The following is a 25915-nucleotide window of genomic DNA, read 5'->3' as shown; positions in this document are numbered from 1 at the left end:
GATAAGGCCCTCCCCCTTTCTGTGCCCAATTTTGATGAGTAAGTGGTTCCTTATTTGGTGCTGTGTGTCATTAAGACAGGCTTCATGCCACATCTTGTTGTCTGTGAGGCCCAGGTGTTAAGTAGCGTGCCCGGAAAAGAGATATGTTCTTTAGCAGATATCATTGTAAATGATTTTATAATCTAGTTATATTCATTTTGTACTTGTTAATTTTCAACTACATTCCACTGTGAATTCCTGACATGTTATAGGAATTTTTGTATTTTATATAAAAGAATGAAAATTCAAGAGAGTGTTTGCTTTATCATGCCAAATTATCATTTCTATCATGCTTTTCTGGTTTTCTAAGATAACTTAGCCAGCCAGTTAAACTCTTGTGATTAAGAGCATTGTCTAATGGCTATATCAGATTGATTTGATATACTCCATTTAATATTAAATGGCATTACAGTTAACTGTGATTTTTTATGTGGAGAGATAATTTGAAAATTAAAATGTTAATATAATCATTTATTTCTTGGAATGTTAAGGTATATAGTTCTTCAATCTTACTAAGTTTTAATTTCTTTCTCTTTCTAAGGAATTGGAGGAACAATACAAAAAGGAGAAACTGAGTCTGGAAGAGGATAAAAATCAACTTCAACTAGAGCTAGAAAATCTAAAGCAAGTGCTGGAAGACAAGCTGACTTCAGCCAATCAGGAGGCAAGCGCTCTTTAGGGCTACCGCCTACATTTCACGTACGCTCTGTAGTAACTTAATCTGGTGTAGTCTAGGTAGGTGAGCGGAACTGTTCAAGGATCTTGAATCGGTGCTAAATTTTCCTAACACTGTATTGATGTCCTATTAGGTAAACACTTACCATCAAAGCCCTGAAACGGCAGTGTTTTGCGGAGGACTGCAAAGCCTCGGGGACTGCACCTCCCCTGGTGGAGTGGGAGCAACTGTTAGGAGTGTAGTTTTCTCTACACTGCACCTCATTTTATATAGAGAGAAACTTTGTAAAGTCCAGATCCTGACTTCTAAAACAAATTGTTGAATCTGTATGAAAATATTATTTAGCCTGAGAAAGAAAAGTCTAAGGATAGAATATTAAAAAGTGCCAGAAGTCAAAAACAAACAAACAAACAAACAAACCTGTAAGTAAATGCATATGTAAAGACGTTATAAATCGTGGCTTTAGCTCCTCCTCTGTCTCCATCGAGGCAATTGCTAAATGCTTCCCTAATGTTTACCTTTCTCTTTCCAGTTTATCCCTCTGTGGCATCTTGGGTGAGCGTCCTCTAGTTCTCTAACTGGTTCTTGTCTTTGCCCCTCTCACCTGCCAGCTTTTCCTCCTCATCTTTCCCACAGCCCTCTCCTGCCCTTTTCTATGACTCTGAATCCGCCCGCAGAAACCACACAGAAGGCACAAGCACCGGAGTTTGCACCATGTCTCCTTGGATTGTTTTGAAATGTTTATCCAGGGAAGATAAAGCGAACTGCCTTGGAGATGATAGAGCCTTGTGGTGGATACTGATGGCGGCCCAGCCTGTCTTTTGTTGTCCTAGCCAATCCGCGCGGGCTTCACAGATGTACTTTCTCAGTAGAATCTACAAAGTTTCCGACCTGTACTCATTAGAAGGAACTTTAGTGACCATCTGTTTCTCGTGCACGCTCTTCGGGCTGCCTCTCTCCTTTCTAAATGGTTTGTCTTAGCATTTTCCCAGCCTGTGTTCTGAAACTTCTCTGAGAAGAGTTGCAGTGAATATCTATCTTACTTTTCTTGGCTACATTTTCAGTTATGTTTCAGTATCCTGGCGATGCTTTGGCGCAGGGTATTATGGCTTCCTGAGAAATTGCTTGGCCTGGTGCTCCTTTTGCTTCTGCTTCGCCTTCAGACCGGCAGCCTTTCTCCTGTCCTGCTGACTCAGATCTCCGGAGATAGATTCCCAGTCTGCTTCCTGAACTTAAAATAAAGGATAGCCACATTTCCCAGTTTTCATAAAACTCATTCACAAATCATTAGTGAAAACAGATTATAACCACCTTATTATGCATATAACTGTATTAATGGGGGAAAATGAAACACCGGACATATTATGAATGTTCTAATATAAATAAGTGTATAAATCATAAGGAGTGATTCTTTGGGATTTTTGCACCTATCCATCAGTGACTCTGAATGCCAAACGTTGCAATGATATGATTAGGGGCTCAGTCTCACCTCTCTAAGTCATGCCTTGTGTGTCCCTGGGTCCTGAGTGTTAGTGCACCTCTGTGGGAGCCACAGCAGGACAGGCTTGCTTTTTCAGTTAAAGACAAAACTTCTGTCTAAGAAAGAAAACATTCCATATGTAAAAGAGAAAGGAAAGGTTGATAAATTGCACAAACAAATTCTTGTTTTTACCACCTTTAGAATGTTTACAAAACAGTAAGGAAAACAGGCATTCTGTTTTGTTTTTGTTTTTATAAGCAAAAGAGAAATAAGAAAAAATAAATTTAAATTTAAGAGCTAGGAATCCATAAACTGCCACTCCATGAGCATAAAATTAACTGTGATAAAAATTGAGGCCATGCAGTGTTGCTGAGTGCAGAGAGAGATAAACACCCGGAAGCCGCCAAGGGCAATATGAAATCACATAATATTTCTGGAAAGGGCTTAGCAGCCTGTGTGGGAGCCTCAGATGGACATGCCTGTTGACAGCAGCTTCAGTTTTGTGTTTGTCATGTAAGCAAATAATAAAGGATTGTTGAGAAAATGTCAGCACTGTTTATAGGACAAATTCAGAAATAGGTTAAATTTCCGCAGAACTCTTGTTTTCCTAAAAGAAAGGAAGGAAGTCTTTTTCTAATTCACATAGCATCATCTGTGTCTCCCCATGTTCTGGAACTGTTTGCACGCCTGTGGGAATTGCCTGTTTCTGTATGGAGGCACCACATGACCTACTGGTGGCCTGGTAATAATAATACAAGGTCAGGAAAAGGCTGAGATACTGGCTTCTTTACAGGTTAAATGCTTACATACGGAGATGTTAAAGATACTTTATTCCCTAATCAGTAAGTATATATGAAGTATTTTAGTACTGTCTCATTTGGTGTGGGAGAATTGTCTGTATTCTGTCAATCATATTTTAAATAAATGCTGATTGGCCAGGCGGGAAGCATAGGCGGGAAAACCAGACAGGAAGTAGAGGCACAGCAGGGAGAACAGGAGAAGGCTAGGAAGGAGGAAGCCCATTCCTCCATTCCTGCCCAGAAAACAGAGAAACAAGATGTAACCTGCCCCACTGGAAAAGGTACTGAGCCACGTGGCTAACACAGACAAGAATTATGGGTTACCGTAAGATGTAAGAATTAGTTAATAAGAAGACTGAGCTAATGGGCCAATCAGTTTATAATCTTATGGAGTCCTGTGTGTAATTTTCTTTGGAGCTTGCCAGCTGTGGGGTACTGGACGGGACAGATACCCCAACAAGCCGGCCCTTCATGTTACACTCATTCATTATTTTAATAAATGTTGGAAGGTTGGTTGGGTACAAGGAGCTCTTACACACTATGATTGTACTGACAATTAGCGTGGTCCCTACAGTGACAAGAAGTTTCACAAAATGAGGTGTTTATAAGTCTAGCTAGATGCATACTGCAAAAGGAAGGTAAGGGATTGACAGGGAATGAAAAAGATGAAAAACTGAGGAAATATTATACAAATGCATGGGAAATTTCAAGATACTATAGGAATGCCGGTATAGATGTGGCACTATAATAACTACAGAATAATATTGCTTACTATTTACCAGACATTGGTTTGTATTCTTCTCACCTCTATCCTTAATACAAGCTAGGGCAGTAGATTCTAGTCACTAAGTCACTGAGGAATGATGGAATTTGTCTGTGCCACATACTAAGTGGCTAAGATCAAAATTTCAGTCCGAGTGATATTATTTTAGCTCAATTTAATGATCAGGACCACAGTACTTTACCCTTCAAACAAATACAAAGACCAAGGGAGAAAGATTACCAAGCTAGCTGGAGAGTTAGGCCGCCTCTATGTCACAGAGGTCTTGTGACATATTTTAAACATTAGCATGATGGAAGGCTGCTAGGAGATGCTAAGCACACATATGTGAGTACTTACTTCATGTCCATATTCATCATTTATAAAAGTTCACTGTGTGCTTTCTAGGAGAAGGGATTGGAGAAGAGCACACGTGTGTAGAGACCCTAGGGAGGAGGGGTCTACCGTCTGTATTCCCTTAGGGGTCATAGTAAGAAGAATCTAGGATGTTCCCTCTCTGTTTTAAAGAGACGAAGTTCCAATGCAAACCAACAGAAGGACAAAGGAAATATACCTACCCATGTGATTCAAAGGGCCTGGGATAATGTCAACTTCAAACAGATTAGATTCAGAACTGAAATTGGTAACACTGGGACTGGGTTTCTTTGTCTCCTCTTGGATTTGCCTTCTTGGTGTTCTCCATTTTGAATTTATTCTTCCGCCATGTATTCCTCTGGGCAAGGTATGGCTGACAAGGGAGTTTCCCTAGGAGACCCATTTTCCCTTTAAGAGTCTACGGTCTCTATGAGTGATGTGTTCTTCCCTGTAACTGCCCCTGAATCGTTCCCAGTGGATAGAGAATGAGGCAACTGTATTGGGTTAGACTCTGATCACAGGGTACCAATGGGGAAGGAAAGTAGATCTTCCACCTGTCAAAAGATATTTTGACAGCGACAGACAACAGTTGTTTTTAAACATAACCTGTCCCACGAGTAATGAAAACCCAAAGATATTGGGGTTCAAGCTGAAGATCAGAAAAGCAAAACAGCCGAACCACTGGAGAAATCTCACCTCTACCAAGGCTGGGCAACTGCAGACTGAGCTCTGAGCCTCTGTCTTCCCCTGTTTTATATTCCCCTTTAGTGCTGGGATCAAAAAAGTGAGCCTCCACCGCCTGGATCTGTTTCTGCACTGGTGTTGTGTCAAGGGTGACCTTGAACTCACAGAGATTCACCTGCCTCTGTCTCCTAAATCCTAGGGTTAAAGGTGTGTGGCACCACTGCCTGGCCTCTAGTGGCTTAGTTTTACCCTCTGATCTTCAGGCAAGCTTTATTTATTAAAACATAAGTAAAATCATTGTTAACCCATTTGTATTATACTCATAGAAAACAATAAAAATTTTTTATTTTTTATTTGAAATTTTTATTTTATTATATTTAACTGTGCACAATTTAAAGGTTTTAGCTTATTTAAATATTTACTTCCTCTCCAATTAAGTTCTTTATTTTTAATAAACTGCCCTTTATCCTCCATTTACTATTTATAATATTGTTCTTCATACATTTTTGAATATGTTATATATTCATGTAGTACTTAACTGAGAACTTGCTAGGTTGTGGATGAATGTTCCAATGTTATTAAATTTGGTTATTATTTTCCTTTTAAATTTTTAAAAATTTATGTATATAAAATCTATCTATCTATATATTTATATACATATACGTAATGAGTGTCCTACATGTATGTCTCTGTATACCACATGTGTACCTGACACTGTGGAAGCCAGAAGTGGGTGAGGGTGTCAAGTAACACCTTGGAACTGGTGTTACAGGCAATTGTGAGCCACCTAGTGGATGCTGGTATTTGAAACTAGAGCCTCGAACAGCGCATGCTTTTAACTGCTGAGCCATCTCTCCAGCCCTTTCTTTAAAAAAAAAAATTTAAGCCAGTATCTTACCACAGTGCCCAAACTAGCTTTACCTCACCATGTAGCCTGGGATGGCCTTGAACAACACAGATACTGTAATTGTAAGCCTATCCCAGATGCCTGGCTCTGTTCGTTCCATATGGATCGTCCCTTACATCTTTTCTAGTTAGCATCTTTCTCTATATTATGTAGTTATTAACCTAACCCCACAGGATGGGGATTATTACTCCTGGACTTAAGGCTAGACTTTCTGCTAGTTCAGTGATCTGCCAGTTGTTACTCCTACCTTTCTTACAGCCTCCATGCACAATTATTGACAAGCCAGGTCAGCAGAAAAAGTTGAAAAGACACAGTATGAAATATAGAATACAGAATGTGGATGTTAAAATAGTGGCCGGTAAAGTTTTAGAGCACTGTAAGTGGATGCTATAAACGAGCATGTCATTAGCCTTTAAGAATCAGGAAAGAGGGTACATTCTTATGAAAATTTGTATTTTTAAAATGACTCAAAGCACCTAAACAATTTACCAGACCAGTTATAACCACAAAAGAAAACTGTCCACCTTGTGTCTAGACAGGCGTTAGGTTCAGAGAATTTTTAAATTCTTTGGCTATGAATATATGTTAGAACACAGAAAGGGGGGTCTTCTTTAATCATTTTACAAAGTTTCTGACCATTTAGAGACACTAACCAGGTAGCAGAATCCCTCACGTCCACCTCCAGACTCATTTAGCACATGCGAATAGAGACACCTGCACGGAAAGAGCAGAAAGGCCTGTGCCTGAGGAGAAAGCATGCCACCGAGGAAGCCGAGGGGCAGTGTTCGTGTTTTCCTTTGAAAATGTTATCCATTTTCTTTTCAAATGAGTTTTGACTTCATAGCATTTTCTTAAAGGATTTCATTCTTTGATTTTGGCTCATAATTAAAGGATTTGTGTCAACCTAGTCAACAAAATGTCCATTTTCTCTGGTTCCAACTCAAAAGTTTCTTTCCTAAGGTGACTTCTGTATGGAAACACAAAAAACAATTGGTTCTCTAAGATATATTTAAGAGATTGCCAGTATTGACCCAAGTGCTTTGTCTTTCTAAATAACATGAAGACTTGGCTTGTGATATATGAATGGTTAAATTTTAAAGAAAGCTTTGAAACAGTTTATTTTTTACCTTTAATGTAATCTTTATCTTGCATCAGTTCCTTTTATAGGCATTTTATTATCTGATATGACCAGGAATTTTCTCTGAACCAAGAGCACAAGGAAGGTTGTATCTATGTCCTTGCATTATGGTCCTAGAAAGTGGAAACTGTTTTGGAAGTCTTTCCAAAACAAAAAATGACAGATGGTAAAGATTATCACGGCTAAGTGGTTCTTCCAAATTCGTGAAGAAGGGATCTCCTTCAGTCAAGTCAAAAATTAGGAAAACCTCTCAAGCTGTGAGACTGGCACTGGTCTACCGTTGTATGGTGTGTTAAAAATACTCTCTGTTCGTTTGTAGATTGGTCGCCTCCAAGATCTGGTAAGGAAAAGTGAACAAGGTCTTGGCGCTGCCGAAGGACTCATTGCTAGTCTTCAGGACTCCCAAGAGAGGCTTCAGAGTGAACTGGACCTGACAAAAGGCAGGCTAAAGGAGACCAAGGATGCCCTATTAAATGTTGAGGTAATTGCTTATTTCTACTGTAATCTAAATGTCTAAATATGAAAACATATCTGGACCACTTTGCTTAAAGCCTATGTAAGCATCCTTGTATATAATTAGTGTATTAGTTCCCAGGAACCCCACTAACATGTAACAAATGCTGTGACTTGAGCCCAAATAAATGGGTCATCTCTTTGTTCTAGAGCTGGAAACCTAAGATGAATTCTTTTGTCTCTAAGAGGGAACCTTTCCCTTTCTTGCAGCTTGTTGTAGCCCCAGAGAGTGCTTCACATTTAGTAACATCATTTCCGTCTCCTCCTGTCTCCACATTATCATCTTATAAGTGTGCTAGTCATACAAGATTAAGGGCTCAGTTGCTCCCATGCAGACTCATTTCAAGCAAATAAAACTGCATGGGTGCTCTTTCCAAATAAGTTTGCATCCTGAGACAGACAGAGTGTAAGGGCTGAGGGAAGTGTTTTACAGACACAGTTAAATCCGGGGTGATTAGTGTATGTAAGTTTTTTTCCTGGTTGAAGGTGGAGCTTTCATGCATAGCAAACAAGAGTTCTCTGTGATTTACAGGTTGCGGAAGGCCCTGCCTTTTCCCTCCCTCTCTTGGGAAGTATAGCAGAGTTTCAGGACCTATAAAATTGAGCAGACACTAGGTGAGGGTTTTTCATATCCTCCCTGTGTGATGATCTGGAGTGTGGGCTCCATAGTCAGGCGGGTCTCGTCTGTCCTGTGAATTCTGTCTACCACTTTACTGTGTCACTGTGGACAGAGATACATTTTCCTCCTTGACATTTCAGTAAGGCATAGAGCAGCATAATAATACTTTTCATATGACAGTTATAACAATTAAAAAGATAAGCTGTGTACCGAACAGTGCTCAACAAAATGTAAACACTCGGTATTGGTTTTAGTAATAGTATTAGCTTTTAGCTTAAAACTGGTAACACTCCAAAGTGTATGTACCTGATGCACCATCTACACTGTGTGTATATGGTTCTATTCATGTTTTACCTAGGGGATAATTGAGTGTACTTTGAATATCAATTGCATTTCATTATTGAAATCTATGACAAAATACATAGCTTCTGTTTACCTTTCTCTAGTGGCTATATGATACAACAGTGCTAATATAATGAAGAATAAGTCTGGATTTAGAGTTAATGTAATATTCAATATCTTTAATGTGTGTGATGCCAAACATTGCATAGAATATCAATGGTAGCAGCTGTCCACATGACATTGAATGAAATGGCTAATTTATATTAAGAGATGTTTTTATACATTGGCAAAAGTAAAAGGAAGAAGGTATTTTAAATTGGTAAATCTTTTTTATTAAAAGTCATACATTGTGTGCATGTGTATTTATATGGTCCGTCACCTTGGTATACATCCCATTCCTAACTTTGGTGTATTTCATACTGTAACTCCAGCCTCAGGGGATCTGATACTTACGAGGGCATCTGAATTCACATGCCCACACACATAATTAAAAATAAATATTAATGCAGAATTTCTTTAAATAAGAAATACTTTAAGAAATTCTCTGCTATTTAATATTCCCTACTATGGGAAAAAAAATGGTCCCTAGAAGCTGAGCAGTATTCCATAACAGTACCTGAATTCAGGTTAGTAGTTACCTTTTGAGGGCCAAGTGAACCGAATTGAAAGAGAATTTCAATATTTACTTCTTTTTTTGTCATTAATCTGAATATAACCTTTAAAACTGTCTACCCTATGCTGTCAGCCAGAGAGGTGTCGAGAAAAGCCCATCACAATGACCACAGGATAGACTGCCACCAACTATCTCGTACCATTGAGCAGCCACAGCACTGACAGTGGTCTGTAGTTGCCGGGTTTAGTCAGGTAGTCACCTCCAAGCCCCAGCTCCAGGGAATCAGTCCGCAAGGATTTCCTGTGTACCATGCCAGTATCTGAGCATTAAGCTCATGGGCTTATGGCTTAAGTTACATAAGAAAATATCCAGTAAACTTAAATTCCTCGTAATTACTTTAATCATATTAATGGTATACCGATGTTATGATTAGGCTTTGGACAAATGACCTGGCTTTGAATATGAATACATATTAGCTTCAGGAATGAGGACAATGGCTATATGATGTATGTTCATGACTAATAAAAATAGTTTTAATAATATAAGCTTCAACTGTTTAAATAATGTAAGCTTTGATTTTAAAAATGAGGAAAGAATAATTATAATATAGGATGTGTTCCACATATTCAGTTGAAGTGTCTTGAGTAATTCTCCTAGCTAGCGTCATCAATGGCTCCTGTAAGGTCTGCACGGTCTGTGTCAGCGTGCTGTCCTGTGGTAGCAGTGCCTGGGCTTGTGGAGACCAGACCTCGCTCTTGGTTCTGTTCTGCAGGCTGAACTAGAACAAGAGAGGCACCAGCATGAAGAAACACTTGCTGCCATGAAGGAAGAAGAGAAGCTGAGGGTGGACAGAATGGCCCATGACCTAGAGATAAAGTGGACTGAAAATCTCAGGTACCCTGGGCTCTGCAATGCAGTCTTACCGGTACAGAGGAATGGGAAGTGTTCCTGTTGGAAGCTGCTCATTACAGATGTACTAGGATGTTTTAGGTTAATTTTTCTCGTGATTAAATGCAGGGAAATTACAGGACTTTTTATGTTTGTTTGTTTGAGTTCAACTTCACTCTTTAAATTTAATTTTCTTGAATATGTGTATGTGTGTGTGTGTATTATATTTATATAAAAGCAGAGGACTATCCTGAAATTAGAAGACTCATTTATTCTTATGTTTATTCTGCCAATGGTAGATTGATAAGTTAGGTTACCGGTTTCCTGAAAGTTAGCCTAGTCACGGATTCAGAGGTGAGAGGGAGCTGAGCTTTTAGAAACCCCGTGAACCACTAGAGAATGTTGATCGAGGGCAGTGACTCTCTTTACAAAGCGCATGCCTGTGTTCATTACAGACAAGAGTGCTCTAAACTCCGCCAGGAGCTAAGGCTTCAACACGAAGAGGACAAGAAGTCTGCGATGTCTCAACTGCTGCAGCTGAAAGAGCGAGAGAAAACTGCCGCCAGGGATTCGTGGCAGAAGAAGGTGGAAGACCTTCTAAACCAGGTAGATTACAGTCTGCACCCGCGGACGTTTGTCTCCTTGGCACTCTCCAGTCCAGATAAACAAACGTACTGTGTGTCAGCTCACTGTGTTTTGTTTTCCATAGGACAAACTTAAACATTAAATGTGTATAACCACACAGACATAGTCACATGAAACATTGTGCTAAATAAATGTGCTGCATGTGTTCTGAGAAAATTTCATAATTTTTTAGTTTTTATTTGAGCAGAACACATCAACTGTACATGGGAAGGTCAGCTAGTTTTTGAAACTGTAAATCACTTTGTTTCTAGCCCTAAGATGCCATCTGGGCAACAGAAGATGTTTGTTAGCAGTGTCCTGATTCCCTGAAAACATTTACCCAAGTGAGCAGTTGTGTCTGTCTCTTTTGTGGGTTTATGACTGAAGTCCTGGAAGAGTATGGCATAAACAAAAGTGGTATTTCTACAGCTATCTTATTCCCAAAACATGTGTAACTTAATTAGTTTGTTCATTTTACTTATTTATACAACCTAGGACTTTATGGACTTTTTATACTCTCCTGGTAAACCAGTAACTAAAAGGCCTGACTGTGTGCATCACCAAGCAAGGGCAGATCCTGGTAAACTATAACTGAAAGGCCTGACTGTGTGCATCACCAAGTAAGGGAGATCCTGGTAAACCATAACTGAAAGGCCTGACTGTGTGCATCACCAAGTAAGGAACAGATCCTGGTAGAGTATAACTGAAAGGCCTGACTGTGTGCATCACCAAGCAAGGGCAGTCAGCAAACTGTAATTAAATAGACTTTATTGTGCACATCACCAAGCAAGGGCAGAACTTAGGCATGAAGCAACTCCTAATTTAGCACTGATAATCTATTGATATCTTAATCTTTTTCTTTCTGTTTATGATGGTGAAGAATTTCAAAATAGGCTTTCTATAAGGTGATTGTTATGTATGCAGAAGCATGCATTGCCCTCTTAGAAATGGTGGAGGCCTGGCCATCTGTAATTTTTAATGAATCTCTGAAAAGGTAGAGAAAGAGAGGGTGATGGAGAAAGAGAGAGAGAGAGAGAGAGAGAGAGAGAGAGAGAGAGAGAGAGAACGCGCTTGTGAGGTAAAATCATTTGGAACCTTTGAAATAAGAACAAGCAAACAACTCTCAGTAGAGGTTGGCATCACATTACACAGCTTACTGGTGACCTGTATACTTCTTTTACATTCTTATTTAGGGACCAAAAGGGCAGATTTTCTTGAGTAAACTACCCCTCTCCTTCTATCATGCTCTGCCTCTAGATAGATGTATTTGGCTCAATTACATAATAAAATGGAAACCATCCCTAAAATCTTTCTGATATTTTTCAGCCAGAAAGTACTGAACACAGGGATTTTAGGGACTGAGTTTATATTACAAAGAAATCGCACCACTTGCCCCATCATTTTTTATTATTTTCTATTACACACTGTTTATTTGTGTGCATACACCATGTGCATTGTGCATGTGTGGAGGTCAGAGGACAGCTTTCAGGACTCAGTTATCTCCTTCCACCATGTGGAGTCCAGGGATTGAACTCGTGTCATCAGACTTGGTGGCAGACACCTTTACCTGTTGAACCATCTTGCTGACCCTTTTGTTATTCTCGTAATCTCATGTATTCAGTTCTCAGGGGTCATCCTTGTTCCTTTTTTCCTTTCTGTCTTCCTCCCTCCTTTCTTTTCTTCCTTACTTTCTTCTTTGTGTTTTTGCAGTACTTATTCCTAAGAGGTTTTCTTTTAATATTTTGTTTACTCCTCTTTGTATCCCATGATTATATTTTAACTTATTTTTGTTGTTGATGGTGATAATGGGGATGGTAGTGGTAGTGGTGATGATATTGATAGTGGTGATGACAATGATTGATAGTGGTGATGGTGTTGATGGTAATGATGGTGGTGGCAGTGCTGGTGGTGGTGATGATGATGATGATTGATAGTGCTGGTGGTGATGATGATGGTAATGGTGGTGGTGTAGGGTCTCCCTATGTTGCCCAGGTTGATCTGGAACTTTGGGTTCAAGTGCTCTTTCTCTCTCAGGCCCCCAAGTGACCAGACCCACAGATGTGAGCTAGTAGGCCAGAGTTAAAGGGTTACAGAATAGCCCAATGCAAGTTTTACTTTCTCAAAAACAAAACAACTAGGCTCCCATTCTGCAATAGTATCTGGAAAATTGTAAAGAAAACACTTGACTCTATATTTTGTTTCTAATCCTAAAGTATCATCATATATTCATTTCCTTCTTAAGGCAGATTTTATTGTGGCTCCAAACTGATGATTTATTTATTTACTTTCATTTAGAACATTCACTGAGAAATTAAGACAGCTGACCACTGAAATATAGGTGTGATCTAAATTCTCTTAGATAATGCGGATGGAATGGCTAGAACTGGAATCCATTGTTCTGTGTAATTAGCTAGAGCCAGGAAGTCAAATAGCTTATATTCTCACGTATGCAGAACATATTTTAGGGTGTGTGTGTGACGAAATTGGCAAGGGGATGGTGAGAGGAAGAGCTCTAAAGAGAGAAGGGAGTAGGAAAAATAGAGGGAGCTAGAATACATGTAAAGTGAAAGCAGAAGGGGCTCAATTTAGGGAAGAAAGGGCCCAGCAAGAGAAGTGGCCAGGATGAGGGAAGGGGAGAGGAGGGGAGTGAATCAGAACAAAGAAGAATTGCACATATATATGAAAATGACATAACGAAACCTGTTACTGTTTATGTTAAGTTTGGAAATTAGTTTGGAAAAAAAATGAAGTCTGGGAAGATGACTCTGGGTGAGAGTGTTTGCCGTGCAAGAATGAGGACCTGAGTTCAAATCCCCAGAACCCATATAAAACCCAGAGGATGGTCATGTGTCTCTGTAACCAGGGCCGTGTGAGTGAGGGCTGCTGACAGACAGATGACTAGGGCTTGCTGGCTGTCACCTTAGCTCCAGGGTCAGTGAGAGACCATGGCCCAAGCAAGGAGAGGTAAGGGATGACAGAGCTGGACATCTGATGTTCTCCTCTGATCTCTGTTTGCATGAGCACATCCATGCACACATGGACCGAAACAAAACCCCACAAACAAAAATAGGCAGCAACAACAAAGCTGGAGGAAAAAAGGGAGAAAAAAATTATTTTGCCACACAATTTTAGAGGGTTTATTCAACATCAGTTGGGTCCATTACTTTGGGCGTGCCACAGGCAGAGTATTACGCTGGCACAAGCAAAGGCAGCCATGAAGCAGAGAGGAAAGGGGGAAGACGGAAGAGGCAAGGTGTACACTATTCAAGGCATAGTGTATTTCTAAGTACTTCTCCAACTAGTCCCCACCTTCTGGAGTTTGCTTTCTCCTGTTTTTCTATGAATAACTTCAGCCCCTGGGCAGATTAAGCTGTTGAGTAAATGAGGACCCTTATAAACTCAGTTGTTTGTAAAAATGCCCTATAGACACACATAGAAATATGCTTTTGTTCTCCTAGGTATCTCTCAGTCCAGTCAGCTGTCATGGTTAATCATTACCCAGGCGCTCTCTCCTTAAAAGGCTACAAGTAATAGGATTTCAGAATTTACATGCCATCGTGTTTGCAAATTACCAATAGTAAAATCTTGTCCTGCTTTAACAATGAATAAACCAGGGTTTAAAAGGATAACTGGCTAGATAGCTCAGTGGGTAGAGGTGCCCGATACCAGACTTGAGGACCTGAGTTTGATCCTGTTACCCATCTGGTGGGTAGAAGATAGGTAACAGAATCCTGCAAGTTGTCCCCTGACTCCTGCCAGAGCTCTGTGGACCCAGGCCCCCTCTTCTCACAAAATAAATAAATCCTATGTTAAGTTGTTGTTGAAAAACGAGAAGCAGGAATCATTTCCTAAGAGCATTGGTTTTATATATGATGATCTAAATTTCCAATGCAATGCAATACTTTAAAGAGATTGTTTTCACTTTTCCTCAGTCATCTAAAAGTCTGAATTATGCTTCTCCTTCAGGAGAAGTCATGAGATGTGGTGCTCACACCTGCAGCCCAGCTCTCCAGATGCTGAGGTAAAGTAGTTCTCTGAGTTGAAAACAGTCCTGGGCCACCATATTCAAAACAAAAGAATAAAATTTTCGAAACACATTACATATTTAGTAAGCTTTTAACACTGAAGCCTCCGAGTCCACTCAAAGTGAACTCAGATGGCTCACTCCCCTTGAAAATTACAAAGCAACTTAAGACCCTTGAAAATGATGAGTCTGTAGGGCATCAATTTTGTTGGCATGGATTATAGAATGCTTGACAAACATTTCACATAGAAGCTCTTGGTTTGTACAGTATTCTAAGGCGGGCACTTGCAGTTTGGCTTGTATTCAGTAACAGATGACCACAAACCACATCCTTAATAAACAGTGGAGCTTGGTTTCTGATTGCTGCGAAGGCTAGGAAGTCCAAAGTTTAAGGTTTCTGCAGCTTTAGCCTGGCCAGGGCCCACCCACTGGCTTTCTCTCACTGCGTCCTCACACAGTAGAAGGACCAAAGGCTCCACGTTCTAATACTGCTCCATGGGAGGTAGTTTAGGGTTTCACCATCCCTGCTCCCCAGTATTCATGCCATCCTCACATTCAGAATATACTCATTACATCCCACCAACCTCTTAAAATTCCATCTCATTCCACTGTCAATCCTAAGCAAATTGCTCTCCTGCCACAAACCTGTGGAACCAATTTGTCCGTTTCTCACACTCTAACAAAATATCCAGCATAACCATAAAGTGTGAAGTTTATTTTGACTCGCAGTTTTAGAGATTTCAGCCCATAGCTGTGGAGACTAGTAAGGCTTTGGGGGTGGTGCCAGGATGTCAATGGTTGAAAGCTTGTCATAGAGGAATCTTCAGGGCTGGAAAACAAAGGAAATGAGAGGAGAGTTGGAGTCCCCTTCAAGGGCTTGTCTCCAGCAATACAAGGCTCTTTACTAGGCTACTTCCCTCAGAAACTTCACCACCTACCTCCCAGGAGTACCACCTCCAGGAGCATCACCCTAAGAGCCAAGTTTTTATCACATGGATTTTTAGGAGACGTTTACCATATAAGACATAGCACTAAGTAGGTTTTAAACTTCCCACATACAAAGATGGGAAAGGAAGAAAATGGGCATTTCATTTCCAAACATGAGAAATAAGACAGGAAGGAATGATTCCAAGCTGCAAGGCAGATGCGTACAGTGAGATCTAAAGACTTAAGAGCCGCCTCTCTACTCCTCTGCCCTCTAGTGCCACTGTAGCTGAAGTCCCAGTCTCCAGAGACAGTGGGTTAGCAGTCCTGGATCTAATGCTTTGGAATCCTGCCACCAGCTTTAGGAGGAGTCTTGGCTTGCTAGCAGTGATGTGCAGGGTTTCTCCTTGAGAAATCAAACACAGATGGTTCGCTTTCAGGGTCTTCCTTTTTTTCTCCCTCCCTCCCTCTCTTCCCCTCCCTTCCCTTCCTTCCCTCCTTCCCTCCTTCCCTTTCTTCTTCCCTTTCTTCCCCTCCTCTTTTTCCTCCTCATCCTTCTCCAGTTTCTTTGCTCAGATTTTATTTTTTGTTCTCCTCATAGACATACCCAGAAGTGTGCTTTTGTTCTCTCTGTCAGTGAAGGCTGTGGCTTCTTTGTATGAAGGGTGATCTTTCCTCCAGTTTTCAGCACTGGAGTTGTCTTTTCCAACTGAGACCCTCTCCAGATGGCTTTACTGTCCTTGTTTCCACCAGCCTTTTATTTCCCCAGCATTCCTTTAGTGTTCTCTAAGATGACTGGCTCTTTCCTGCACCTGTCCACTTTTCTTTCTGCGCCCTACCACTAGGCCCACACCAATACAGGCTTTTCTAGCGTGCAGCCCAAACTCCAGCCTCCACTCAGTACCTCACCTAAACAACTTCCACATTTCTAGGTTAGAACAAAACTGTCACTTCTTGGTGCCAATAGTCCTGGGTTAGCCTGGGCTATAGTGAGGGAATGCTGTAGATGTTAGCTTTCGAACATAAACATTTCTCACAGCTCAGAAAGCAGGACATTCAACTTCAAGAAACTAGTTTCCTGGTTTGTAGACAGCCACCGTCTGCCCATGCTCCAGTGAAAGGTACAAGGAAGCTCTCTGGGGAAACTTTTATATGGACAGTATCCACTAATGAAGATGTTGTCCCTATGACCTAATCCCTGCCCAAGGTTCTGCTTTGTAACACCATCCCACTGAATGTTGGGATGTCAGCAGAGGAGTGTGTGGGATAGGGACACACACATAATTTCTGAAGGTCCCCAGCTTGTCTTAAGATGTACATAGCTCTGTATGTCAGTGATCTTCAATGTCAAATCCAATTCTCTCTCCATTTAGCTCTAGGAAACCATGTTCTGGAATACCTTAGTCTTTCTGGCATAGTCAACTTTGTGAAAATATGTTGTTTTATGTGTATGAGTATTTTGCTTTCCATGTATGTGTGTATACTATGTGTGTGGTTCTACCATCAGAGTCCCAAAGAGGGTGGGCATCAGATTCCCTGAAATTGGAGGTACAAATAGTTGAAAACTATTAGGTGAGTTTTGGGAACTGAACCTTTGTCCCCTGTAAAAGTAGCAAGAGTGTTTACCCTCTGAGCCAGATCTCTAGCCTCGTAGTCAACATTTTGACATTAAAAAACAACATTGGAGTTCATGAAGTTCATGTTAGAACAGAGAAGAATTTAAAAGATATAAAAACCATCTCATGTTTCCCTATAATTCAACACTTATCTCAAGGCAGTTGTAATACAAAACAACCAGGTTCTCATCTGTTCCCTGGAGAAACGTATGCCCTGCAGCCGTGTGTGTGCAGCACTTGAATAGCTAGGAGAGCGTAGAGCAGCAGTAGCCCCGTGCCGTCTGTGCCTTCCGGCAGCCATCGCCTTTTACACTGGACTCAGTTCTCACCACCTCACCCTAGTATCCCCTAGAGGTAAGTAGACCGACCCCCAGATCTAGCAGATCATTTTAGGGACTGTGTGTAGATCATTTACACCGTGTCTTAAATTTCTTAAATCAAATTTCTTCTCAGAACTGGTTTTTGTGAGCATGTTATAGTTACTGTTCAATGTTTCACACTCCTTTTTTAATCTTTCTTTCTCTCACTTAGTTGGTTTCTGAACGTTCCCCTTTCTTCTGTGATCTTTTTTTCATAGCGGCATTCTCTGGGTGAAGCTTTGCATAAATCTATCAACAATGTAAGTGAGCGGCACTTACAGTTTGTGCACAAGGCATGTTGTACCTTTAATTTTGCATAATAACACTGCTTTGAAGCTTTAACTTATACAAAAATACATTATGGCACAAAATAAGATTTTTTTGCATATGGGTACTAATAATGTCTAACTTTCAACCATTCATTCGTGTGTTGTTGTGCATACATCTACCTTATGGTCTTACTGTTTTATGGTGAAGCTAAGATAGATTTTCATCTTATGCATAAAATTTATTAATGTTAACCTTGAAAGGTGTGGTGATAGTATTGAAAAATATTAGCTAGTTGATTATCATTAAGTGCAAATAAATGCAAATTTTTTGAGTTAAAAGTTTATTTTTGGAAAACGTATCAATAGACTTTACTCAATAAGATCAAGCATTTTAAAATTTCATAATATCTAAATGTGTTTTATATTTTAATGTCCTAGTTTTCAACACACGAAAAGCAAAATAAGGTAAATTCCCCCCCCCAAGACTTGGCAAAAGTATTGTCTTTTACTTTTGTGTAGACACACATGTACAAAAATTAATTTACAAAATATTATTCCGTGTTTCCACTCAGAAATAATTTGTACATGAAGGAAAACAATGAGATTTATCTTCATATCAAATGCATTACTACCTTATCCTTCATGATAAGATTATGGAGTTGAATGTTTCTGATTCAGTTCCTCGGTTCCTTGATGTCTCAGGCAGAGGTCCACACGCTTCTCTTACAAAACGGCTATTGGTGGATTTTTCTTTCCTCAGGTAGTAGAGAATGAAAATATTGCAGTTGGGTGCTGTCTCTGCTGCTGTTCTGTGAGACGCCCAACCCTGGAGTGTCAGGTAGGGCCGCAGCTGTCCTCCTGTGCACTTAGAAACAGAATGTAGCCTGCCTGCACCTCCCAGTAGATCAGAGTTCGAGTCTAGATGTGTCCTGTGAAACGTTCATAGTTTCAGTTTCTACTACCTGAGAAAGGAAAATTTTACTTGCTTTTCATAGTCAACTTTTTTTTCAACATAAAAAGCAGTTGGAAAATAACTGTGATCAGCAGAATTTTCTTCATATGTTTTAAAATAAGTAACTGATGTTTATCTCAATTTTGACAAAGCTACATTAAGATATTGTTAACAATAAAATCTCATAACATGGAATAAGAATTTTGGCTTGATCATTTCAGTTTTGGCTCTACTAATATCAATCCAGATTTTTTGACTTATTTATTGATTGGGATAGAAATAATAAACCAGATGTGATTGTTTTCTAAATGAATCACATTGTACTTTAGAATATTTGTGATGACATAACTATTCCCCTTAGTGGTTAAAAAGGTACTAATTAAGTAAGAATCCACTCACTGACTTAATATCAGACATTATTTTAAGTGTCTATCGGTAACTCGATGGGAACATCTTTATACATCCTCTAAGGAAAAAAGTAGCATTAGATGTCATTAACACAATGAAATCCACATTATATTTAAGCCCTTATGTGACATCATAGTTGTCACTGATCACCTTTCACCCTCATCATCCATAGCCAAAATGAACTGTTAGCATACAACATTGGGCAGGCTGGCATTGTCACCCACCATATGTTGGCCTGGCTTCCCAAGTTCCTTTCTTAGCAAGAATCAGCCTCTCTATAGGTCATCCTTAAAAAAAAAAAAATGAGTGATTGTTAAAATGTCCTATAGATGCTTTCTAGTTTGTTTTAGTTTAAGATTGAGGCAATAACTGGGAGCGTATTTTATAGTATCTGTGGGAAAATAAGAAGTGCCACTGTGGCTCTTAATTGCTAGGTTTAGGTTAGGATTTTCCAAGGAAACCCTTTCTTGGAATTGCCAAGTGAAAGTTTTTCAGAGTTACCATAATTTCATGACCTGAAATATATTATTTTTTAAAAATATGTTTTAACTGAAATATTTATCACTTTCCCTTCTCCCTGCATCCTTTAATAATAGCAAATTAGTAGTCGTTAAAAAAATAATTAATTATACCTTCCATCATTGTTCATGGAAATGTATGTAAGTCATTGACATACTAAAAATTATTCTTACTCTAGCCTACCAGGCCTAAGTTAGCAGGTTTCAATGTTGCTAGTATTTGAAAGTATGGTACTTTATACCTTACAGTTAAGCTGATATGACTTTCAACAAGTTATGTATTGGAGGTAAAAAAAAAAAGGGGGGGGCCTGTTTTCTTCAAGATGGCGGCATGACTTAATCCCAGCAGAATCTGACAGCTCTGCTAACTGACATTGAAGAAAGGGGGAAAGGCAAGGCATATGACTGCTTGGGGGGCATTTAAAACACTAGCAAGGTCTTCGGCATGTCTGTAATTTTAGCACATTACAGTAGAAGCAGAAAGATCAGGAGTTCCAGGCCATCACCCAAGATATAGGAGACCCTGTTATAAAAATAACAGTTTTGACAATAAAAAAGAGTGGGGAGAAAAAAAATCTGTGTAAGTCAGTCCTGAATCTGTAAATCCAAGGCCGGCCTAGGTAATATGAGATCCTGGCTCATAAACTACAGACAAAACAAAAATAATGAGTCATGTATCTGAATACCATCTATACCTTATGAATGTCATTTTGGAGGGAAGAAAAAATAAAAACATAAACTCACCATTCTCTCTAATGGAAAAAGTCATTAACATCCTCAAATGAAGCCCAGGGTGTTCTCATTCTGTGGAGGCCACCCACAGCTGGCCCTGTGAATGCAATTTTGTCAACACCTGTAGTTGGCACACCTTGGGCACTCCATATCCAAAGTGGTATTCTCTTTTCCCCCAACACACTTGGGTTATATGTCCCTATCAGTGGCTTCAAACATTAAATACTAAGTTGTTGGTTTTTTTAAAGTATGTCCTGTGTCCACCTAGAAATTGTGATATATAAAATATAAACCCGTATTTTATCAGATAAGTTATCTATGTTTGATGAACACTGTCCACTTATACATGGCATACTTTTCTATGAAACCAAATAGGTCATTGTATTGAGACAGACCTAGATCAAGCTCTATACCACAGAGCTACATCTCCAGCCGGAGACTTTATTTGATGCGCTCTAGAGTGTGTACTGAATCCTGGGCACACTTGCACTCCAGTAGTTAGGAGCAAACCTGTTGGTCAATTTGGAGCAAATTCTGGTGACTGAGCCAGAGTCTGAGGGCAGCAGCAGAGATTACTGTAATGTAGAGCTAAGCTTGAGGGTCATTCTCATCTCACAGCAGGCCTTGTCTTGGGGGCAGGTTGCTTGTGTACTTTGTATGCTCCTTAATTCCTGGAAAAAGATCGAAGAAGGAAAAAAATGAGTTAATATTGTACCCACGTTGGTATCCTGTCACACCAGGCACCCTCAGTTTGAAGTGTTTGCTTTTAGAGTTAACAATACAATCTGCACATATTTGAATACTAATAAGGTACTAAATGACTAGATTAGTTCCAGTATTTATGTTGACCAGCTTCAACACACACATGGTAAAGGCCCAGGGCCTGTGTGAAAGGTGCCATAGAGAGGCAAGATGATGTCTCCTACATTTAAAACAGAAAAGGCATATATTTTAATGTAGTCTTTTTGACATTTCTACAAAATTCTGTCTTTAATGCCATATTTTCTAAGAGAGCAAAACCTTTATTTTCAGAAAGTATTGCTAAAGAGTGGAGGTGAGAGGACAGCACCTGCTCTCGGTGCAGTGAAAGTTGTTAAATGGTTGCTAGATAGAGAGAGAGAGAGCATGTGTTACTTCCTTACACTACACCTGCATAGACTACACCTTCATAGACTACCCCTGCATGGACTACACCTGCATAGACTACACCTCCATAGACTACACCTGCATAGACTACACCTGCATAGACTACACCTGCATGGACTACACCTGCATAGACTACACCTGCATAGACTACACCTGCATGGACTACACCTCCATAGACTACACCTCCATAGACTGGTGAGAGTTTTTAAAATAAGGATTTTTTATTCAGAAATAAAGATTCTCATGTTTTTGTTTTTAAATGGGGATGGCAAGATGGCCTAGCAGCTAAGATCCCTGGCTGCCGTTCCAGAGGACTTGGGTTCAGTTCCTAGCACCCACGTGGCAGCTCACAACCCCGCTGTAACTCCAGTTCCAGGGTACTCCTCTGGCCTTTACAGCGCTACATCATGTGGTTCCCAGACAGACAGACAGACAGAACACCCGTATGCATCAAAATAAGTTTTTTTGAAAAGGCAAGGGATAAAATGTCCAAAAGTTTATGACATACAAGACACAAATACCATACATACAGTACTTAACTTTAATATAGTATATAATTCAAAGCAACTGCTGTTTCTCCTTCACTGTTCAACGTATCTTTCTAGATATTCTGTGTCAAGGTTGTCCAAACATTTAATGCAGACTCCTTCCTTGTTGTATTTTGAATCAATGCTGTTTGATATCAATATGTATGTATAAACTACTTTAAAGTCAGGTGCTTAAATAATGTCTAGAAAGCATTAGTTCATATTACACTGCTTTGCTCATGATCTGTTCTTTTCAATGGTATGCAATCTTCCCGCTAAATAAAGGCTGACTTATTTCCTGCTGCCCTACTAATGTGTCCACTTACAGCGCTGCATTGCATGATAAAGCTTTCCGCATATAATTCACATTACTGCACTAAGCATGAGTGCAGAGACTTTGGAGTTTGTGTGCTTCCAAAGTTCAGAGAACAAGATGAGTATACTTGACTACTAAGCTGCATGGTGCTTTCTGCATACAGTGTCTGTTGCTTCCTAGAGTGTAGATTCAGATGTTAGTCATACATTTTAAATTGGAAAATAATATTTTGGAGTTCTCTTAAGGTAAAGTATATAACACTGTAAAATATTAAAGCTGGAGAAAGTTTAAACTGTTTATATTTTAAATGCATAATGATATTACTGTGCTAATTCTCTTATTTTAATGTTTTTCCTCATAAGCCTCACCTTTAAATACTTTAAGCATAAGTCAATCTATAGTCACATTAATAAAATTTGATGCAGTTGTGGTCCATGGGAGGCAATTAACATTAAAAGTAGGCATCACACCAATAAAGCATACACAAGGCCAAGTGATTGGGTAGCTTCCTACTAACCTAAGCGTTTAGAGCAGCAATTCTCAACCTGTGGGTCCACAACCTGCAGATCAGATATTTATATTAAGATTCATAATAGTAACAAAATTACAGTTGTGAAGTAACAACAAAATTTTATGGCAGCTCATCACAACAGGAGGTGCTGTATTAAAGGGCCACAGCATTAGGAAGGTTGAGAACCACTGCCTTAGAGGATACAGTCTGGGCCAATGACCACCCCAAAACCAAGCTTCATGTATGCTCTTTCTGGATGAACACGGGCTGTGCCAGGGCATCAGCTTAGAAAGGAAAATGCTCGTTAGAGTTTAGTTCCCACTTGGTTAGGTGCCAAGGGAGAACTTTGAGAATATCAATTAAAATTGTACAGGTGACACACACTGTCCCCACCTTTCCCATGTGTGTTCTAACAAGTTAATACCAGAAAAACATACGGCAGTCTCCATGAGACCCATCCTGATGCTGAGACTCATACTGAGCCTGTAAGAGAGTGACTCGGTGCCTCTTCTCTCTCGGTCTCGGCCCAGCTGGGCGGGCAGAGAATGCCATCAATTACAGACCAGTGTTCCCAGTCCTTTTTCCTGCTGTTGCCTGTTATGACGTCACTTTTCCTTCCGGGTTCTCCTTAGCGTTTGTTTCATCCTGATGTCCCTTGCATACAATTGTGAGCACTAAATTATAATCTCATCCCACATCATGGCATGCTGTGCCTTTTTAATGAAGTCAGCCATGTGTGGTGTTCACACCCACCATCTCTGCACTCAGGTGGATTGCCATAAATTCCAGGCTAGCATGGGCTACAGAGTAAGTCAGATTCACAGTTCCTCCATTGACCCCCACATCTGTAAAATCTCTGAAACGTACCATTGCAAAAAAAGTTAATAATTTGCAAGATTCCCACAGGTAAAATAGCTCCTTTGAAAACACATAATGACAGCTCAAACGTCTGCATCATCTGCATCATTGCTCACCAGGGCGTGGCTGTTTCCTTGATGTCACATGCTGACTGTTCTAACTAGTCCTAGTTTATATCTTTGTACCTTTGTCTCAAACCCATCTGTGGAGCTAATGTTGCAGCCAAGCTCACTGCAGTGGCTTATTCCTAGAGCTTTTAGCCTTCCTGTTTGCCAGGGAGTGGGTCTCCTCATGCCCCCCTTTATGTCGCTGGTGGTCCCCAGTCTGTCTTCGTTCTCCCCTGCTTTCCTTGTGAGACATGTCAAGTGGCCAGTTCCTGCCACCAGCACATCAAAGGAAAACGGTTGCCAATGAAAGAGAAAGGGCTCCTGCTCAGTGTAGGGCGCCTCCTCTACTGACTTTGGAGCCCACAGACACTGGCTTAGATGTGAGAGAATAGTGCCTTAAGCTGTTTATGGGGCGTATTTTACAACTTTTTATCTGATCTACACCATTTCATGTTAGAATAACCTGTGGATAAGAACAGAAATAGATGAAATCAAACCATTTCACCAGCTGCCTGTATTTGTGTGTTCAGAATACACATTTATCCCTACTTGCCTGCTTTTTATTCTTATAGGAAAGACTGCATCTTAGTTAAAACAGCCAGAGATGATGCTTGACATATTAAGGCTGATGGTTTTTGTTGACAAGTCATTTTCCACTTAAGGGAGTTGTGTGGTTAAAGCGAGCTTTACTGCTCTTCTGGACTTGGGGCGCAGCAGTCATGGCTGGTAGCTTCCAGCTGCCTATGACCTCAGCTCCAGGAGGTAGGATCTGATGTCACCCTCGAGCCTCTGAGGGCACCCTCACAAGCCTGGTGCACACCAGCACGAGCACATACACGTCAAATAAGTAAAAAATAAGCTCACAAATCTTTCCAAAGAGCAGGTTTCCAGTCCTCAAACGCTCCTAGCTAACAATCACTGCCCGTTCCCTGTGAAGTAATTGAAGGTGTGTGGAAGCCCCAATTCCCACCCCATGATGAGAGTAGATATTAATAGTGGAGAAGGACGACCTTCATTCCAAACCCACAGTCCTCACCATTGCACGTCTGCCTCAGAGAAGCCATTTCACCTTTAGGCTGTCTCCTCAGAGCAATTTCACCTGAGAACAGTGTTCGTTGCCTCCTGCTTTCATTCATATAAATGATAATGGTATTTCAGAAAAGGTGTGCACTTGATTTCTAGACATGCGCTCCAACTGGCTTATTTTTATAAGCAATATAATGGCCATTTTAAGGTACCTTCTGAAAACAGACTTAAACTAGTGATAAAAACAAGATTAAAGTTTTAGACTGGTGTGATGGCTCAGCACATAGTATCTTTGGTGAAGCCTGGCAACTTGAGTTCATTTCCCAGAACCCAAAAAGTAGAAGGAGAGAACCAACTCTATGCTGCTTTCCTGCAACATGCACACACCATATACACATTCAGTAATGATGAAGCTTTGAATTAGGTTTTCATTGTAGAACATTTTAACTGAACAAGGTTATTTCAGACCTTGATCTATCTGACCGGCTCGTTCCCTTTGGATTGTTAGTCTGTGAAGTCCACCTTGTGCTTAGTCTGTGTCGTGTGTCTTTCTGGCGTAGATCTCCCTGCTCAAGCAGAACCTGGAGCTGCAGCTTTGCCAGTCGCAGACATCTCTGCAGCAGCTGCAGGAGCAGTTCACACAAGAGCGCCAGCGACTCACGCAGGAGCTGGAGGAGCTGGAGGAGCAGCATCAGCAGAGACACAAGTCCCTCAAAGAAGCACATGTCCTCGCCTTCCAAACCATGGAGGAGGAGAGGGAAAAGGAACAGAGGGTAAGGTTCCTGGGAAGCATGTTCAAAGATCGTCTCAGAGCCTGATGTAGCCTTTGTGTTCTCTTTAGTGGCCTGTGGTCCGTAGGAGCACAGTGTGATGAAGTGGGAACCGCCAGCCTTCGGATAACTAAGAATTCCAGTTTTTCTCTTTCTTCTTTTCTTTTTCTTTTAAAATGTTACATGTTGTTTTATTGAAATGTTCTCCAGGATCTGACTTCCTATAGGAGTCACACACTGATTGCACATGACCGTAGATGAATTAGAATTTATGATAACACCAAGCTAAGTTCATCTTCCGCTCCATAACAGTTAGCAGTTGTGATATAGATTCAGTCACTGTTCTACTCGTAGTGTTTGATCATAATAGTCTTTCGTCAAAGTCTTTTGAGAC

The 25915-nt window shown here is 40.3% G+C and overlaps 1 protein-coding gene and 1 long non-coding RNA gene across 14 annotated transcripts in view; one reads left to right on the top strand and one right to left on the bottom strand.

The window, feature by feature from the left end:
* Nucleotides 1-25915, top strand: part of Fam184a (family with sequence similarity 184 member A) — a 138260-nt gene that overhangs the window by 80898 nt on the left and 31447 nt on the right. For 8 of the 11 annotated variants that reach the window (XR_015002012.2, XM_085690076.2, XM_085690069.2 and 5 more), the window contains exons 6-11: nt 581-703; nt 7179-7340; nt 9719-9840; nt 10290-10440; nt 17600-17641; nt 25312-25524. Coding sequence is in view for 10 of the 11 variants with exons in the window: in XM_085690076.2 (XP_085546202.2) it covers nt 581-703; nt 7179-7340; nt 9719-9840; nt 10290-10440; nt 17600-17641; nt 25312-25524 (813 nt within the window). In the remaining variant the exon portion in view is untranslated. The remainder of the gene's footprint in view (nt 1-580; nt 704-7178; nt 7341-9718; nt 9841-10289; nt 10441-17599; nt 17642-25311; nt 25525-25915) is intronic. The other 3 variants (XM_048425274.3, XM_048425273.3, XM_048425271.3) reach the window with 1 other exon arrangement.
* LOC146895868 (uncharacterized) overlaps nt 10434-25915 on the bottom strand; it is a 35418-nt gene continuing 19936 nt past the window's right edge. The window contains exons 2-4 of one of the 3 annotated variants that reach the window (XR_015002015.2): nt 22767-22809; nt 18283-20931; nt 10434-15311 (exon numbers count right to left, since the gene is read on the bottom strand). This is a non-coding gene — a long non-coding RNA (uncharacterized LOC146895868). The remainder of the gene's footprint in view (nt 15312-18282; nt 20932-22766; nt 22810-25915) is intronic. The other 2 variants (XR_015739033.1, XR_015002014.2) reach the window with 2 other exon arrangements.

Source organism: Myodes glareolus, chromosome 1 (assembly GCF_982192425.1).
Source record: "Myodes glareolus chromosome 1, mMyoGla1.1, whole genome shotgun sequence".
In the NCBI taxonomy this organism is placed as follows: domain Eukaryota; kingdom Metazoa; phylum Chordata; class Mammalia; order Rodentia; family Cricetidae; genus Myodes; species Myodes glareolus.
This window is presented reverse-complemented; position numbering and strand designations above follow the sequence as displayed.